The sequence below is a fragment of the Helicoverpa zea genome, chromosome 15 (genome assembly GCF_022581195.2).
Source record: "Helicoverpa zea isolate HzStark_Cry1AcR chromosome 15, ilHelZeax1.1, whole genome shotgun sequence".
Classification (NCBI taxonomy): Eukaryota; Metazoa; Arthropoda; class Insecta; order Lepidoptera; family Noctuidae; genus Helicoverpa; species Helicoverpa zea.
This window is the reverse complement of record NC_061466.1, coordinates 4,595,098-4,615,506: the sequence shown is the minus strand read 5'-3', so window position 1 is coordinate 4,615,506 and position 20,409 is coordinate 4,595,098. Positions and strand designations below refer to the sequence as shown.

General features: G+C 34.8%; 1 protein-coding gene across 3 annotated transcripts in view; it reads left to right on the top strand.

The window, feature by feature from the left end:
* Positions 1–329: 329 nt before the first annotated feature.
* LOC124636944 (DENN domain-containing protein Crag) overlaps positions 330–20,409 on the top strand; it is a 37,831-nt gene continuing 17,751 nt past the window's right edge. For all 3 annotated transcript variants that reach the window (XR_006985165.1, XM_047173236.1, XM_047173235.1), the window contains exons 1-16: positions 330–521; positions 721–872; positions 5,782–5,946; positions 11,280–11,519; positions 12,185–12,272; positions 14,233–14,392; positions 15,007–15,198; positions 15,475–15,576; positions 15,901–16,073; positions 16,455–16,546; positions 16,654–16,775; positions 16,901–17,003; positions 17,101–17,189; positions 17,347–17,511; positions 18,000–18,216; positions 19,887–20,067. Coding sequence is in view for 2 of the 3 variants with exons in the window: in XM_047173236.1 (XP_047029192.1) it covers positions 746–872; positions 5,782–5,946; positions 11,280–11,519; positions 12,185–12,272; positions 14,233–14,392; positions 15,007–15,198; positions 15,475–15,576; positions 15,901–16,073; positions 16,455–16,546; positions 16,654–16,775; positions 16,901–17,003; positions 17,101–17,189; positions 17,347–17,511; positions 18,000–18,216; positions 19,887–20,067 (2,216 nt within the window). In the remaining variant the exon portion in view is untranslated. The remainder of the gene's footprint in view (positions 522–720; positions 873–5,781; positions 5,947–11,279; positions 11,520–12,184; positions 12,273–14,232; positions 14,393–15,006; positions 15,199–15,474; positions 15,577–15,900; positions 16,074–16,454; positions 16,547–16,653; positions 16,776–16,900; positions 17,004–17,100; positions 17,190–17,346; positions 17,512–17,999; positions 18,217–19,886; positions 20,068–20,409) is intronic.

The window sequence follows — 20,409 nt, the reverse complement described above, 5'->3', positions numbered from 1 at the left end:
TGTTGGAGGCGACCTGCATTCAGCGTCTTCCGGCGACCTTTATAAGGTGGTCTGTCCACCTTGTTGGTGGACGTCCTACGCTGCGCTTGCTAGTCCGTGGTCTCCACTCCAGCGCAATGGTTATTCATAAAAAATATATTTAATCCACATTCTATAGGTTGAAGTCTTGTGGACAAAATAGCAAACGACACATTTAAAACATGCTTTAAAACAAATTGCTTTATATTTTAGTATCTAATTGACTGACATACAATTTTAAACAAGGCTGTTAGTTGTACGCCTTAGTCTTAATACGTCACTAGCCAACAAAAGAAAGAAAGGTTGTCTATGGCTGATTGTTGTCGGACGGACAAAATGACGTTTTGCAAGTCTCAATAAAAACGAATAATTTTCAAGTGCACCCCTGTGTTAAACTAACAAGTGATTATAAATGGCAACGCAATAAATCTATAAATAAAAATATTTACATAAAACGATGTGTGACGCGTTCATGCTCAAATTGTTAACCGTAGCAATAAACTGTAAGTTCACTTCAAGGGTTTCATGTTATTGGTATATTTCTTATTTTGTTTTACATATCTCAGTGTTATATAAACTGGTCTGTTTACAAGAGTACATGAATTGATGTGATACATGTTCGTTAACCTTAAAAGTGCAGGTTGTATTTATTTTGCATGTAATCCTGACATTGATGTGACCACGAGTTATTTTTTATCGTAGGTACTCGTATGTAAAATTGTAAAACATGGATGAGCGGAAAGTCGCCGATTACTTCGTGATCGCTGGGTTACCGGAGAAACCGGAATTACTTGATGATTCCGACTCTGGACACCTCAAGGGATACAGTACCAAACCACCAATTACTGACATAGGTAAGTCTTTTTTTTATAAACTCTGTCTCATTGCTCAAGCATTTGTATTTGGAATAATATCTGCTGCTTTTTAATATTTGTCATTCTAATAAGGATTTACTATGCACATAACTTGTTTTCTGACTGTAATATGATGTAAATAGTCTTTTTGGTTCTCTTATTTTGTTTGTGGGTGTTCCACATAAATAATTCAACTGTTTAGAATCTTCACAGTCTGTTACCAGACCTTGAAGGGCCTTATTGACCTATTCAAATAGTGTGGCCTTTATTTGGCAATCAATATTGAATATTATAACAAGTCCATTTCGGCTTTAGAATAATATTGTCATACTTAAAATACATACTGCAGTTAAATAATGGACTAATATTTACTTCACATTTTGTGGTGATAAACAGTAACAGATTTTATCTTTTGTATGTAACATTTTAAATGTGTACACAATATCAAAACATTGCCAGCAAAAAACACACTTATCTAAATAATACCAATTGTGTTAACAATGTTCTTAAAATAAATTCATTATTGTTTATTATTGCTGTTCAACAATAACATGCAGATAATTATACAGAATAGTATCATATAGTAAATACAGTGTCCATGTCACACTTATGGTAAGGACAACTTTGCACCTAATAACTACATAACGTACCATTATCTATTACATACCATTCTTAAATCACAAGATAAAAAAGATTTGTTTATGATAAACACATCATGTTTTTTTTTCCATCAAATGGCTGCCAACTTACAACTGTACCCAATATTCTCTCTGTTTTTTTTTTCTTTTGCTTACCAAAGATTAGAATTTGACGTGACTTGTATGGGGCGTATGTCAAAATTCTATCTCTAGTAAGCAAATCAATAGATGGATAGAATATCGGGAACGGCAGTTAGTTGTGAATGAGAATATGTATGGGCACTAAAATTCAAATATGGAGTCCAAATATTTATGGAAAACAAAGTTTAATTTAAACTTTAACACCTTGGTGTCAATTTGCACCAAATATAGCTTGCATTAAGGTCAATGAGGAAGTGATTAATTATTGAAGACCAACTACATAGTTTGCGTAATTGATTCTCTAGGTCACTAATGTATTATCATTTTGGTCATGTTTCATACATTCCTGCATATTTATTAAGATTTATCTGACTGACATCCTGAGTTTATTTGCAGTGTATCAAGTATGGGTGCCGATTAGTATTCCTCGTGCTGTAGTACTTAGTGTAAACATGTTGAATCAGTCATAATTATAATGACAATGGTGTGGCTATGTTCTATCACTTTGTATGTATACATATTACTATTTTAATCCAGTTGTAGGACATTCCTGAATGGCTGGTCACACTCGGAAGGTTTGTGGTCAGGTATCATGTTGCACTGTGCAACCGATACTTGGTTTTATAAGGAATGTGCTGTTGTATTATTATCTGTGATTATTAATTAAAAATTGGACGTAGTTATGCAGAAACGTTCCAACCCACTGTACGCGTAAATGCTTATATCTCAAATTAAACTTGAATTTGAGATATAAGCATTTACGCGTTTCAGTTGTATTCTTTTTTATTCTAACAAGTAAAGGTACTAGAGGTTTTATTGTTGAATTATATTGAGTTTAGATAACCATATGCTAAATTTTAGGCTGTTCAATCACAATAACTCGATTTCGGGTGACTTGTGGGTTAGAACGTTTCTGCATAACTACGTCCAATTATGATTGATTATCTATATTTATCTATGCATATAAATTGAACTGTTCTTATAGTCTGAGTCATCTTTTCCCAGAAATATAATACAAAACACAGTCTTAAGGTATATTGTGTTAAAAGTAATATGTTATCATTTTATTTTTCTAAGTAAAATGACATCAATAAGTCTAGATTCCTACCTATAGAATCAGCTCCATAGCAGATAGTCTTATCAGAGATAGTACCTATGCCCATGGCCTAATATTTTTTCTGTGTAATACATTTTTCATTATATTGATAACAGCTGCACCATATAGTGTTATTGACACTGATTGGGTGCAAGCCCGAATATAATACCTACTTACCTTGACCTGCTAACCATGCAAGTAAAATCACACAATATAGCTACATAAAATATATAAAGTAAGGATACAAGTCATAATATTTTGTGAAAGTACATAAACAAGTTCAAGAGACATAGCAGATATGTGCCGATTTGTCGCCTAATGAGCGAAACTCGTTTTATCTGCATTATGGCCGCATCTAGGACACTTCCCTTATCTAGAAACTGGACATCAACCTGATTTATTACAGGCTAACCAACCACTTACTGTTATGTTGTGGTTAATCAGTATAATTTAGAAAACATTAACAATCTATTATATTTATTCTACATATTTTATTACTTGGAGTTTTGTAACAAAGTTTTCTGCAACAGACAAAGAAACACAATAAAATACATAGTGCAAATTTTGGTGCTCTCGTCCCATAGATAAGTGATTACATGCGAATACACACATACTGATAAACTAACCTTTAGTACGCTTGTACCTGTCGAATAAAAGGCATCTTTATGTACTTGCATTTATATTTACCTCTGCTCCAAAAAAAAAACAAAACCCTGATAAGCCCCTTGGCATCTTTCAACAACTTATAAAGATCATTAATTAAGATAAGGCGAGAGTACATTCAGCCCTGTGATTCATTTTATATTATAAACCGACATTTAATTTCGTAAACATATTCTATGTAGAGTTGACAAAACAAGTAGCTGAGCAAAAAGTTTACATCAGACTTTGTTCTATAAATAATAATTTTATTGTGATTACTAACCTTTTTGAACTTAACTATACAATGCCTTAGACTTGACTTCTGATCAGCGTTAAAAAAACAGCCTTGATGAACATAGTAAGGCTGAACTAACTTTGCTAAGATCTGAAGTCGCAAATCTCTTTGAAATAAAGACTATTTTAGCGTGTTTTTTGCGATTAATTTCGTGAAATTCTGGCATTAATCAGATATAGTTACGTCTGTACATAATTGGTGGACTGACTGTACATTTGTAATAATTGTTTTGGTATTGCATAATGCAATATGGAACAGGTGTGCGGTTAATAGTTTATATCAGGTTAATATTGAAGCCAACTTGTTTTCCATTAAGCCACAGGTTTTATGAGACCTATATTTAATAAAGTTATACTCAAGTTCTTTCTTATTAATTATGTAAAGGATCATGCATCATTAAAGTCGTTTTAGATGTCCTGTTATATTAGCATTAATCAAACTTTCCATTGGCCTACTTCTCACTCTAATATAACTTAGAAAGCTGGAAGTATACTGCTTTAACACCCCGCTGTTACGAATGCGAATCTATCTAACTAGAAACATATGTAACGCGGGTTATTTATGTACAAACAATGTTACTCAATATTAACATTTGTTATTTGTTTTGTCATACACTATTTAATGTAAGAAAAAGTTTAATGATAATTTTGTAGATACAGTTTTTGAGATATCATTCACACATATTCATTATGCTTAAAGGTCAATTGTAAGACCCCTATTCGTCGACCCCTTTATTCTCGATACATCCATTCATATCACATTGCAGTTCCTTTCCTGATAGTATCAATCGATCTCAATATATTTCTTCTTTTGTTACGCGCTCCCCATAACTCGTGTGTCTTCATCTCGATTGTTTAACAAAGGGCCACGATCATTTGACCCGCAGTCTGTACTCGTTCTGATATATTGACACCATTGATGTATCGAACTACAAGTTGGGTTCAATGCCACTTAAACCTCTAGATATACTCGGGCAGCATTGTTTGCATGACGTAAGAACGCATGCGCATTCTTTTGGATATGAATTGTTAATTAGTCTGCCGGTCATAGATAATTATTGTTTACATTACTTATGCGCCGCGTAGTTAAAAATTTGTAACGCTACAGTTATATGCGAGGATTATACAGCGGGGTAGAGAAAGGCTTCGCACGGATGACTAGATATTTTGGTTATTACATTATGATTAGGAGGCCTTTGAGTACCGGCCAGTAAACTTACGCACATGTAGGTACCTGTATGTGGTAGAATCAGGTTTCACAATGCTTAGTTAAGGCGCCAATTAATCTTAAAAAATATAAATGACTCGATCGAGTTTTGCGAGAAGTACTTACTGATCTACTATTATCTACTCTCTGGAAATCCATTAGCAATGTTACCGCCCATTCATGATTCGCCTGAGGCCCCTAACAACATCTACTCGCTTAGTACAAAATACTTACCAATTATAGTAATAATATGTTACAACGAATAAACCAAGGCCATACCTGAAGGAAGTAGAGCAATATAAATAAAAACATAAATAAAGAAAGAAGGACAGACATTGTCAAGGCAACAGTATTGGTTCACAAAGAACTTCAAGCTAAAAATCTTTAATGTAACATTGAGATTCTTTGTGAATTATTTCATGCTTATTTTAGTAAAGAAAGAATTTTCTGATGTAGAGAAACGGTTAAATATGGCTGGTGGCACGCAAGAATTAATTTAAGTAAATATGGTGTTTTTCCTTAATATATCAATAATAAAAAAATGTCTGTACTGGATTTAGTGTTTGTAAAAGTATAGAACAAGCTAACAGCCAGAACTGTCTGTAGAATATCGTAAAAAGATTGCAATCCATCCACCACATTCATGCACGAAACCAACCTTCGCCCTTCGCATAGCGCAGGAACATTGCACCAACTATGTCGTTATTTTTTAATATGAAGTTTCAAGTAATGAGTTTCAAGAATCTGTGTAGTTTACGTTAATACCTAAAATAATGTCTCTTGATCCTTTTGGAAGAACAACAAGAAATTGTCTGTGAAGGTCCAACGTACTGTCTCAATGTATTTTTTTAGATAATTCTACAAAGACTTAATCGTTATTTTTTGTTCCAGGAGTAATATTTCCTGGTCTCGAAGAAACTGTTCCCGACGGTTACGAGGTGCTCGAAACAACACCCACAGGTTTACCAGCAGACTTGAATCATGGATCCATGCGGTCTCCAGAATGTTACCTCTGCATACGAAGAGGCAGGAATCGACCTCCACTTGTCGATATCGGTGAGTTTAAAGTTTTCCCATCTACGGAATAATTTGGGAAGAAAGTATCAATACATCATCATTCACAATTTTATTTGAGGTCGGCGCAGCATGTTTTTTCTTCCATACTCTTCCATCTCCTGTCATCTTAAAAGTAACATTCTTTCAAGCCATATCGACTTTCATAACGTCCAAATATTTTATTTTGTGTTTTTATCTCAACCAACAGAAGGGCAATTAGCTAATGTGTATGTACTTTTGGATATACCCATTTGCACTTGAGTTGGATGATGAAGGCTTGCTTTGTTTACCAATATTTACTAACATGTCCATGTTAAACTGTGTTAGATGCTCAAGCTGCACTTTACAATGTTTATTTACTCCCATATGTTACACACAGCAATAAAACCTCTTTGGTAAGACCAAATGCCTTATTTGAAAAAAAAATGGTCGCTTCAATAGGATTCTGTATTTTATGGCCGATACGATCGATGAGTAAGAAACTTACAAACTCCAAGTGGCGTACTGCCTAATGGGTCGCGATTTACTCATATTATTAAGATAGTATCAAACAGTTTATTTTTGAAAGGCTATTATGATCAAGATATGAGCAACACAAAAGTACTTTAAAAACATTTAACGTACACCAAAAATACTCTTTTATTCGTATTTACAGGGACTTCGATTTTGTCATTTGTCATTACTCAAAATTGCGTTGCGATGTAAAGCGAAAACCCAGTCCAAAATATGATTACCGCCACCACGAAAAATAAAAATGTTCCAACATTAAAGCGTTGCTCGCCTCTTCAAAATAGGGATTGTTATTTAGATATTCATCTGCTCAGTTAACCGCCTACACTTGACTAATCAGACCAATAGCTCCAACAATAAACGAGCCACTAGAATTACGGAATAAGAACAACACTGCATGGCTCCATTAGATTCTAATGCGTTGCTATTTTGTATGAATAGATTTTGTTTCATCTTTCGTCCTGAGACAAAATAAGACTACCAAGTCTGGCCAAGTCTCCCAAATAGAAACAGCTTCTAGGCTCGGACTTTACGTAACCAGGGGAAATTCTTACAAGACCTTCCAAATAGTATCCAAGTTCATTTGTTGTCGTTGGAAAAGGCATCAAAATTTAATTTAGCTGATACCGGGAAAAAGTAAATAGAAACCAAGATGCATTAGAGTTACCTACTTCATATGATAGCATGCGTCAGTACCTAAAAAGCTGGTAAAAATGTAACGTTACATCGAGCAAGTTAAGGCTGTGTTCTCCGTAATTAATAACCACCTATACCAGGAAAAGTTGATACATATGAATTTTAGACGAAATCTTTAAGAATGAATGATGGCAATGACGTTAAAAACAACAATCTGTTTCCGCCACTGCGGGCGGGGACTATCCAAATTGACCTACAGTAATGAATAAAGCCACAGTTCCTACATATCCTGCCATATGGCGTATAGTAGCTACATTAATTATAAATAATTCATGAGCAGCGGAAACGTAGGTACCGATAACACATTAAATTAGCCGATTCTATAAATAGGTTTAGTGATGCATACAAAACATTGGATTAGAAGAGTTTAAATGTCCACAAAGTTGACTGTTTAAATTAAATTAGCCGATTCTATAAATAGGTTTAGTGATGCATACAAAACATTGGATTAGAAGAGTTTAAATGTCCACAAAGTTGACTGTTTAAATTAAATTAGCCGATTCTATAAATAGGTTTAGTGATGCATACAAAACATTGGATTAGAAGAGTTTAAATGTCCACAAAGTTGACTGTTTAAATTAAATTAGCCGATTCTATAAATAGGTTTAGTGATGCATACAAAACATTGGATTAGAAGAGTTTAAATGTCCACAAAGTTGACTGTTTAAATTAAATTAGCCGATTCTATAAATAGGTTTAGTGATGCATACAAAACATTGGATTAGAAGAGTTTAAATGTCCACAAAGTTGACTGTTTAAATTAAATTAGCCGATTCTATAAATAGGTTTAGTGATGCATACAAAACATTGGATTAGAAGAGTTTAAATGTCCACAAAGTTGACTGTTTAAATTAAATTAGCCGATTCTATAAATAGGTTTAGTGATGCATACAAAACATTGGATTAGAAGAGTTTAAATGTCCACAAAGTTGACTGTTTAAATTAAATTAGCCGATTCTATAAATAGGTTTAGTGATGCATACAAAACATTGGATTAGAAGAGTTTAAATGTCCACAAAGTTGACTGTTTAAATTAAATTAGCCGATTCTATAAATAGGTTTAGTGATGCATACAAAACATTGGATTAGAAGAGTTTAAATGTCCACAAAGTTGACTGTTTAAATTAAATTAGCCGATTCTATAAATAGGTTTAGTGATGCATACAAAACATTGGATTAGAAGAGTTTAAATGTCCACAAAGTTGACTGTTTAAAATGATTATGCTGTATTGGTAACTTCATTATGATCGAAAGTTCCTGTATTCCCTTTGCTGACTCCATTTTGTAAGCAGGGGATTTATGTGATAGCTTTAGGACTGCGGGCCTTATTGCGTTTTCTGCACGATAAGATACACCACAAGTTTTATGGCTTTGACTTTCCTAGAGTAACTTCGTATGTAAACATCCCAAATCGGGTCACTGATTTCGACGAAAATGTCGTATGATACTTTTGTTTTTATCTAACGTAATATAGAGGTGTGCCAAGTAAGTACTTATCGATAAAGGTTGGTATAGCTGGCTGGATCTGCTTCTGACATATTTGTCAAGACATATAATGCCTGACATATTTATTCCAATATTCTTACGACCATGTATGATAGGACAGTGACCGTAGCTGCTAACATATTGACGGACAAACGATGGCTCACTAACACAATGGAGGCGACTGAATAAAATAATATGCAAAAGATGAACGAACTGGCCTCTAAAAAGTATCAAGTCTAACTAGATTACTGCCGGAAAACCGGACCCATCTACAGTGAAGCTTTAAAAAAGATTAAGCACCGTTATCTCGACAAGAAAAATAATCACAATGCACACTCTGATGACGTCACACGTGGCATAGTAAATCCATCGAATACGCATAAAGTAGGTTAAGTCTTTAACATAGATAGTTCATATTATATCGCAGATTGTTGTGATAAAGGGTGTTACGCTCTACTATCAGTTTGTATTATGTGATTTATCGAGACCACACCCGATTTTTTTGTTGACTGTAGATATTTTTGCTATGTCTTATTTGTAATTTGTATCTACGATATATGTTTGTCTATCGTAAACAGCTCTATGTCTCTAATATGGCCGTTGCTGGTATATCTATCAAAATTGAAGGTATTAATGAATCATCTAGACACACGGCAGTGTGTCCGCCAAGTTCGAGCAAAAAAAAGCGACACACCGGCCGTGGGTTTTATTACACGAACCATTTCGGGCCAAATTCGACCCCCTATAACTCAAAATCTATTTTATTTACGCATATCAAATTTATAGTATCTGTTGAGACCCCCTCACTTATCTAAAATACAAAATTTCATTAATATACCTATTGTAGGTCTTGAGATATTGACGTCAGAAAATCGCTATTTTTACTATACACTCACTGACTGACTGACTCACTCACTCACTCATCAAAAACCTAGACCACTTCCAATGGTCGTATTAACTTGAAATTTGGCATGGAGGTAGGTCTTTATGTCAAGGTAAAGGGAAAAATCTGAAAATTGCCAAGTGTGAGTCAGTTTCAAAATAATGAAGGTGTAAATTTATACCCGGTGTAAATTTATACCCCTAAGGAACTAAAACGAACTAAATTTATCTATATTCTCAGGAACTACTGGTCCGATTTGAAAATTTCTTTCAGTGTTAGATAGCCCATTTATCGAGGAAGGCTATAGGCTACTTTTTATCCCGGTACGGGAAGTAGTTCCCACGGGATGCGGGTGAAACCGCTGGCAGAAGCTAGTTATATAATATATCTTCAAATGGTCGTATCGATCTGAAATTCGTTACAAAGGTTTGTATTTAGTCAAAGTAAAGTAAAAATCTGAACACGGCCAAGTGTGAGTCACTTACGAAAATAACGGATGTGTAAGTTTGATCCACGAACATAATATATGATGACATGTCATGTCAGTCAGTTGGTAAATCTAGTCCATTTAGTTAATCTAGTTAATTTATTTGTAAGAAGCATAGTGCATATTCAAAAATCTGAAAGATAGTATAAATGAAACATTTCCTTAACTAACTTAATCATAAGAAAAAATAAATAAATAAACAACCTTACAAAAATAAATGAAATCCCACCCAAAACAAAAATGTGAAAGGCTGCCAAGTTCGATAATATGGGAATACTTCGCCTATAAAAGAAGTGAGATCTGAATAAGTACCAAGTTCCATACACATACCTCAGTTAAAAATAGTTACTTTTTAATTATGTTACTTGGCAAGTTTTAATAGAAAATTATATACTTGATTCATTGCATTTAGTAGGTTTATAACAAGGTGTGTGAAAACTTGTCAAGTAACACCATTAAAAAGTAACTATTTTTAACTGAGGTATGTGTATGGAACTTGGTACTTATTCAGATCTCACTTCTTTTATAGGCGAAGTATTCCCATATTATCGAACTTGGCAGCCTTTCACATTTTTGTTTTGGGTGGGATTTCATTATCTTGGGTTTTATTGGAAATGAACTTATCACCTGGTAACTACCAGAATAATGGATTATTTACTACTAATATCCGGAAATGCCTAATGTTATTAAATATTAGCTCTTCTCTTATCTCATAACAGAAACTGTGCACGCTGTGTAAACATGCAGCTATGATAATGGGGTATAATCTGGGGAAAACGATGTAAAAATTCCAGGATTTTATATCTACTGATTTTACCTAAAACGTATAAACAATAGACATAGATAGTCTGTTGACAAAGAAAAATGCATTCTAGTTAAACTACAACCTTGTTATGAATAAATTATGACTAGGTCAGACTAATTTTGATTCGGCAAATAAGAAATAATGAAGTTGCCCCAGAATACATTTTCTCCTTCATCGTGGGAGCATAGACAGTAGCAAATTGTCTAACCTATTAGATCAAGTCTATGTGTAGATTTAAATCTACCTGTAGAGTTTTTGACCTCCCTTGACGTCTATAAAAATATAATTCAATTATAAATGGGCTTAATCTAATACCAATCATAATTATCATTACATTAAATTAGTAAATAAAGGAATAAATAAATAAATTAAATTAGTAAGAAATCTCTCGATTTCCTGTTTGTGGATGCAATAATGAAACTGACTGACTATGAACCTCTTAACTTATAACAATCTATCTTCCACAGGTGTCATGTACGACGGCAAAGAACGTCTTATGGCAGACGCCGAAATGGTCCTGGTCTCCGCCGGTGGCAGGCTGGCCAATGTTAACAACTCTACGGCAAAAACCTTCATTACGTACCGCAGAGCGCACACGGGAGCCCCTTGCAATGCTTTGGTGGTTGTCGATGTGTGTGTGATAGTGGCCAGCAAGGGGGAATGTCCGCCGCATGCCTTTTGTATGATACCCAAGAATTTGAATAAAGGTGAGTGTTCCCTTTTTCTGTTTTCGATGTGTAGAATTTTTTAACAAGCAAGAATATTTGACTTTGAAATATCGATAAGTCGATAAGTATATAGGGACATCACTAGAATCTTTTATCTGTTTGCAATTTGTGAAATTGATATTCAAGTTTAAAGTATCGATAAGTTCGCAACATCACTAATCCATAACTATTGTTGCTTGCTAGCCAAAAATAACTAAATATTCCGAATGTAATTGGAAAAACTATTCCCACACAAAAGTAAGTGAATGATGGACCATAATGATTTTAATTGTTTGCGTACTTTGATAACCGCATTTTAATTGAGTATTAATTTCCGTATTGTGTTATCGAAATGCAAAGGGAAATTGCATTCATCATTTAGCTTATCTACAATTATATCGTATGACCAATTATACAAACGACAAATAGTAGTAACAGTATCATCTTTCACAGTAATAGTATTGTATCTGTCAATGAAAATAATCTTAAAGGAGTCCTTGGTAATTTTTCTTTCCGACATCACAATATTTTTTGGTTGCAGATGACCTACCTAAATACTATCTTTGCTAATCAAATCTGAACCATATAGCATAGCAGATAAAGTCGATTGTCTATTATTTCACTATTTCCACCGTTTAGTAAATGTATGTGAACTCAAATTCCAGGTTTAATGGGCAGTGATGTGTTTCTCTGCTACAAGAAGTCAATGAACCGTCCACCACTAATTGCCTACAAACCCGATGTACTGTTCAGGTAATTATCTCTAATACTATGTTATTTATTCCTTTAAATATTATCTTTCTGTTAGGCTCACTATTCTATCTATCTGTTGGTTACTAGAGATATAATATTGACATGAGTCCCATATACGCGCTGCCAGGGCTGCGGGATTGTTCGAAAGAGTTACCGCGGCCCTGGTACATAAAAGGCCTACGAAGGAACACGATGGATTTTTAGTCAGTAAACGTCTGAAACTCCCTCACCGACTCACCGCTGCTAAACCACAGCGGGAGGGGTCATTTGATGATTTTTGTCATCAATGAACAAAAAAAAGTAGTAAGCAATACAACAGATAGTATATACCTAGTGATCAATCATTGTATTGTTTTTCCTTATGTGGTCCAATATTTGCCCAAATCAAGGCCATTATCATTACCATATTAGGCAATTGCTGTCCACTTCTGAATGTAGGCTTTCCCCAAAGAAGGCCAATCAATCAAGACAATTGATCAGATGACATATCAATGTTCAATACCTTTTCCTTACAATTTGGGGACTATCGTCATCATATTAGACAATTGCCGTGCACTGTTGAGCGTAGGCTTTCCCCGAAGAACGCCAATCAATGCAGTTGTCCAGATCAATGTTCAATACCTTTTCCTTATAATTTGGGGAACTCAATGAGTCATACCTAGTTTAAATTAAGATTACAGAATAGGCACTTAACTGAAGAAAAACAATCTATAGGATTCATTACACAAATGCATGTCAAAAATATAATTTACTGCTTATATTAAAATAATTATTCTATTTACGTTGATTTTCGGCTGCATTTTTATTTTTAAACTCAGTTGTTAATGTTTTATAGTCCTATCATGATTGTTTTCCTTTGGTTAAGTTCCTACTGAAATCGAATATATGTAGAATTAATTAATTTTACTTTTACTGTGTAACTGGGTTGAGGAGGTCAGATAGGCAGTCGCTTCTTGTAAAGCACTGGTACTCAGCTGAATCCGGTTAGACTGGAAGCCGACCCCAACAGGATTGGGAAAAGGTTCGGAGGATTTACTTTTACTACTAGCAATACTCTAATTTTGTCATTTGGTCATGCCAAATATTATTATATTTGTCCAACTAGTATCAAGTTCTCATAAAATACTTAAAACTCAAACTAATTATAAAGTTCTCAGAATGCGTCATTAATTAGCGCTTTGAAACAGACCGATGTTAATGATTTACCCGTTATACCTACTTTAGGCGCCTATCGGTTTGAATGAAAACTGTAATTTGTAACGTTTTTCTACATTCTGTAGTAAGAACAAGTTTAATATGAGTAATGATATAACCATTTTAAAAAAAACTTTGCACTTAATGCACTACAAGCTATCTCAAGAAAATGCGGTCGGAGGCTTTTATTGATTTTCATATAAATTATACAGCTATTCAATTTTTTATGTATTTAACATAAGACCACTCTAGAGTGGAAAAGTTTTTCAAATTCAACTTAGTAGTGGCCTGGTCACTGTATTGCTTACTTGAATAAATAAGATGCGTTATAGGTACAACTTTAGTTCATAAAATATATAGCAGTGATGTAATGTATACGAGGTCTAAACGCTCTTAATTTTAAAAGATTGCATTAAAGAACACGTTTTAACAGATGGCAACTGTGAGATAATCAAAATGTTATCAGTGCAATGCTATCTGGTATTTAAACTTATTTATTAGCCTTGACTTTTAGGATACTAATCAACTATTTAAGGATCAAAGATCACACTAAATAATTTGTTTTAAATTAACAATGAAAGCGAAACTCACACATGATGAAAAATTTGTCTTTGTAATTCATAACTTGCCAGGATGTTCTAAAGCTCAAGTCTCATACTTTGTTTTTCGAACACACAAAAATGAAATCACATCTACCAATGTTTAAATAAATTACCAAAAACTTTCTACATACTTATGATAAATAAACCTATTTTATTATCCACAGGTATCCAACGATAGAGCGACGTAACTTATTATTTCCTACATCGGTCCCGCTATTTTGTTTGCCCATGGGAGCAACTTTAGAACTATGGCCTAACAACGCGGCGATGCCTAAACCCGTCTTCTCGACTTTTGTACTCACTGTTGCGGATGCTACTTATAAGGTAAGGTACCTTCTTTTAATAATACTTACTTTGTGACAAAAGTTTATCCAAGACTTTTGTTTTGTGGGCCAAAAACATTGACAAAGAAAATGAATCATCTTAAAACATTCAAGTCCAAAATAAAAAGGGGAAAATCGTGACTACTGAATGAATTTGTCATCGACGGTTAGAATTTAAGTAAATTATTGTTTATGAAGATGCAAAAGTGAGAATTGTAGTGGTACCGACCTCTTCCCACAAAATACATAGAATGTCAATGAACTTGCAAAAAGTTTTAGTAAAAACATTTCAACTATTTAAGAATATGTACAGTGACAACAAAAACTGGTTACATCTCAATTCATTTGAGTGCATAACTTAATGTATGAAAATTTAGACGAGACAAAAGTACCTTTGTAAATGTGGTATTATCTACTTCATGTAATGCTTATTTACTTGTCGTTTTAATTGCTCTTAATTTATTAAATGCCCTATTATAGTCCTTAACTTACATAAGTAAATTGATGAGACTTGTCCCCAGAATTCTTATTTTATGTTAGAGGTATATTGAGAGGTCCATAGAATCTAATTTGATTAGCAACAATAGATAATAATTTGTTATTTACTATTTATAGGTATATGGTTCAGCAGTAACCTTCTACGAGAAGTACCCTCACTCGAAACTAACTGAAGCACAGATGGAACTGTTAGGATGGAGAGAAGGAATATCACAAACGACTCACTCGGTGTACGCTATCAAATGTATCTGTTTGCTGTCGCGGTGGCCTTTCAGTGATACTTTTGAACGATGGCTGCTTTATATACTAGTGAGTATCTGGTTTTTTTAAGGCATAATGAATGTGTAACTGAATGATAATGAAAAATGTGGATTAGACTCAGAGGTGGAGGGGTTTTCAGATATAAGGGGATAATTACCTACAGTTTTTTACCGACTTCATAAACAGGAGCTTCCCACTCAATTCTTAAAAGTAATATGTACTTCTCAAAGTCAAAAAGATATCAAGGTTCATAAAAGTGTTGCAAACAACTGTTATTGTGCTTATTCAATTTTGTATTGAAATTTTACCTTCTGTTATTTACAGGAAATGTCATGGAGTAAAGAACCGTTAAACATACCAATAGAAAGGTATATTACACATTTATTAGAAGAGGTGCCCTTTCCGGAACCCAGAATATTGTTACAAGTAAGTTCCTTCACATACCTATTACGCCATTGAAAGACAGCAATTTTGCCCTGGATTAATTAATAATTCGAACGTTATAGTTTTCTCATTATTTTGGGACTGGTTGTTTCTCGCGTTGCCACCCACGTCCCGTAGAAAGTATATTGGTATACCTTCCCAATAGTGCAATAATTTTTTAAATGGCTTCCCTTGTTTCTGAGCCATACCAATAGTACAAAATGTTCAGCTTTATATCATTAGTATACTATACATAGTTCATTCTTTTTAGGTTATGCAAGTAGCTGTAGTAAACTCTTAATAATTATTTTCTGTAATTTCCCCCAGTTATCCCCAACAAACCAGCACGACCGTGTGATAGTGACGCGTCGCGACGACCAGCCGCTCGTCCGCAGCGGCGCCAGCTTCCGACAGCTGCTGCTTAATCTAGGACCCGATAACTGTCTGCTGGTCTTAGCTTTAGCTATCACAGAGCAAAAAGTACTTATTCACTCGCTCAGGTAAGGTTTTACACTAGATTATGAAGATCTTGAGAGATAGTTCTAGACAGGTCTAATGGTAAATAATAAAGTTTATAAGTGCCACTGGTGACAGAGAATCTGCGTGGAAAACGGTTGTCATGGTATGAGTATATGATGAGGAATGAGAGAAAGGTTTTGGGCATAAACGTGGATGCATGTAGTAGGAGGAAGAGGACAACTGATCGACTGTGTCTATGATACTTGTGAGATTAAAGCACATAGATGAGTATGGAAGGAGAAAACATGCTGCGTCGATTCCAAATAAAATTGGGTAACCTTATTTAAGACCAATAGAACTCTCGCAAACTAATTCAAACAAGATACGTTGTCTTTACTACCAGGATTCTTTATTTTCCACAGGCCTGATACATTAACAGCTGTTTCGGAAGCAGTCTCAAGTTTACTATTTCCGTTCAAATGGCAATGTCCTTACATACCGTTGTGTCCATTAGGTAAGTAAAAACACAATCAGATACGAAACCATACATTCAAAAATGATCTTTATGCTCCTGAGCTTAAAGGTTAAATTCTAAAAGCAATATTTTTGTAAATATTTCAGGTTTAGCAGAAGTATTACACGCTCCATTACCGTATCTTATCGGAGTCGACTCAAGATTTTTTGATCTGTACGAACCCCCACCAGATGTGACCTGTGTTGATTTAGACACCAATAATATTACAGTGAGTATTAAAACCTTTTAATATGAGGCTTAAAAACGACGGCGAATAATTTGATAATTGATAATTTCACAAGAAAGGAATATCTATATGTATGTATAATACCTATGTTTCTTATAATATTTCAGATATGCGAATCACAGAGGCATATATCTCTCAAATTACTACCGAAGCGGCAAGCGAGAGCACTTCGACAAACGCTAGACTTACTCTACGGTAACATTAGACCAGGTTTGTAAATCTACTATCTATTTACTAACAGTGATTATAAGCTTATAAATAATAATGTAAATTATTATGTAATTGAATATTATATGTTTTGTTTTAGCTTCACCAGTTCATCATGCAAGCGAAGCTAAATACAATGGAGAACCAACCACAAGTTTAGATAGGGACTTCCAAAAGAGGAAAAAGGAGGTAATGTCTATTCCTTACTTTTCCAACATTTTACTAAAATGTGTGATTGGATTGGTTTTGTCTGGCAGTGGTTTTTCTACTATTTACATCGACTTTTGTACGACGAGTTACGAAACTTTTCTATGACTAATGCCTAAAATAAATTCAACCTTTTCAGCAAGCATTAGAGTTGAAAATCCAAGAAGCGTTTTTACGTTTCATGGCGGTCACACTACAAGGATACAGAAATTATCTCATACCTATTACGAAGGCGCCTACCGTTGGAACCACGGACCCGCATGCGTTGTTCCATATGGATGCGTTTTTAAGGTCCAGGGATAAGGTAAGATTATTGTAATATTGTAAAACAATGCTAGAAATAATTTTCTATCTAAATGTGACGCAAAATCTGGCTCTCAATTTTCCAGTATAATTATTTTAATTAGAATAAATAGTGAAAAATCATATTGCATATTCTTGATAGATACACTTTCATTAATCATTTTAAATAATGTTTGTGTCGTAAATTATATCGGCAACATATACTTGTTTGAGAATTGTCAATGAAACCTAGGACTAACGAAAAGGAATAATGCAAAATCATCAAGAAATCTTCTTCTTCAATTTAAGAGCCCAGCTCTTGTCGGTGCAGCTCCTTCCATTTACGCCTATCTGGCGCCAACTCCTGAACTTCCTTGTACGTCACAACATTCACCTTCTCTTTAATTTGCTTCATGTAGCTGTACCTTGGACGACCCCTTCCCCTCTTTCCTTCGACTTTCCCTTCCACATCAAGAAATATAGAACTAAAATTATTTTTTTTACCCACAGACACACCAACGCTTCTACGGTCTAATGATGCGTACACAAATGTTCACGCGGTTCATAGAAGAACGTTCCTTCGTGTACGAACCAGATCAAGGGCTAACATTCTTCGACGAGTGTATAGAACGAGTGGCCGCTGGGGACGAACAACTGTTAGGAATGGACACTAGTAATGCTTCTGAGAGAACCGCTTTTGTGTTGCCCCCTGATCCTCCTGACCCGGGTAAGAGTTTTGTGTTAATTTTTGAGTTATTTTTTTGAATAAGAAACCATAGCATCTTGTATGAAAACTGCATATTTTGTGCTTGTGTGAATGAGGGTTTTTGAAATTTTTTCTGCCACCGGGTGGCGCCACGTATGCGTCTGGTCCAAACAGCTGTCAAATAGTATGGAATTGTAGGTGCCGAACTTATTGTTTATTGAAATTCTGTTATATTGGAAGTGTTATTGATTTTATTATGGACAGAATAAGGTTTCCGAACTAAAAATTGAGCTAAGAGAGAAGGTGCAAAAGTCACTGGTACTAAGGAAAAGCTTGTTGAAAAATTTGTTAACACAATATGATTTAGTTTTTTTTATTTACTCAACTGCAATAGTAAAACAATAATGCAGTGCTTTAATTATAAAATAAAAAAAACACTAAAATCGTTCACTATTCATAGTAAAGATAAGCACTTTGACAGTTATTGGACCTGACGACGCGGTGCTGCCACCTCGTGGATTGCCATTTTAGAAAACCCTCATTGTTCGTTTACACACAAAATATGTTGTTTTCATGTGAATTGTTCGTTTACATGAAAACAACATATTTTGTGTGTTTCGTAATGAAGCCCAGATTACTGGTCAGCTGTTGAACATTATGAGTGTGTATATGTCACCGTAAGATTACAAACATCGTTGGATTACAATCTATCTCGAGATATTGTAAACTGTCGAATTATTGTGAACCGTAACATCTGATTACAATTTAACGTATTATTTTTCGCTATATTATAATCTATCAATGTAAAGCGGTCAAATTGTCAACTGGCGTAGAACGGAATGCATCTTGCGCCCTGATTGGTAGAACGTAATGTGCCCCCGCCGCTCCCGCCATTTTGTTTGTTTATTTCGTTTGTTGTCGATTGTGTAAACAACTGTGTTTTCGTGATTATAAATTGATTTCCTGTTGAAAATAACTTATATCTTTAGAATTAGTTATATAAAAGTATACGGGAACTCCATGGGAACAGAACGGCTGGTCGTGATTGGTCGATCTTACAAAAAGACTGACCAATCAGGGAGAGCTTTCGGACAGTTGACAATTTGACAATTTCTCATCGATAGATTATAATATAGCGAAAAATAATGCGTTAAATTGCTATCAGATGTTACGGTTCACAATAATTCGACAGTTTACAATCTCTCGAGATAGATTGTAATCTAACGATGTTTGTAATCTTACGGTGACATATATAATGAGTGCAAAAATACTATTCTATATTGTGTCAATTATCATTTATCCTGAGCAATAGACAGTATACTAGCCTATATTTCGGAACATACGCATATAATTTGACCTTGTTTATTGACCGCTATAAAATTAAGAATTACTGTAGTCAGTGTTTTTTTTTTTCATTCTTTTGTCCACCCTAAAATCAGCAACAGCAACATGGATACCAACTATTCTTACGCGCGCCGATTAGCGCTCGCTACTATGACGACTGTGACCGTACAATCAGTTATAAAATAAACATCTTTCGATTTCAATAACTTTTCTTTTTTGTACTAAAACCTGCCAAAATAAAAATATACGTATCTATAAAACTTTTTTAACTATAAGTTTACAAAGTTTGGGCACGGGATAAAATTCATTCCTGTATAATTTATACCTAACCTTTTTTCTCGTTGTAGAAGCGACATACAACTACTCGCGCTTCGAGCTGGACGAGAAAGTAATGCAGTGGTGCGGCGGCCGAGCTCGAGCCGCCGCCCTGCACGCGCTGCCGCCCGCCGCCTTACACTCCGCCGAGTCTCTTAATGATGCCGAGCCCATGGCCAGGAGGACTAAGCATGAAATTGCGGCGGCGCAGAGGTAACTAATTTTGGAAATAATGATGGGAAACTTGGATTTTAAAAAAATATGTACGGGTTTGTTTTCTGTGTTTCGGATGGCACGTTAAACTGTAGGTCCTGGCTGTCATTGAACATCCTTGGCAGTCGTTACGGGTAGTCAGAAGCCAGTAAGTCTGACACCAGGCTAACCAAGGTGTGTTGGGTTGCCTGGGTAACTGGGTTGAGGAGGTCAGACAGGCAGTCGCTTCTTGTAAAGCACTGGTACCCAGCTGAATCCGGTTAAACTAGAAGCCGACCTCAACATAGTTAGGAAATAGGCTCGGAGGATGATGTACCGGTTTGTTTAGTTAAATAAAAATAT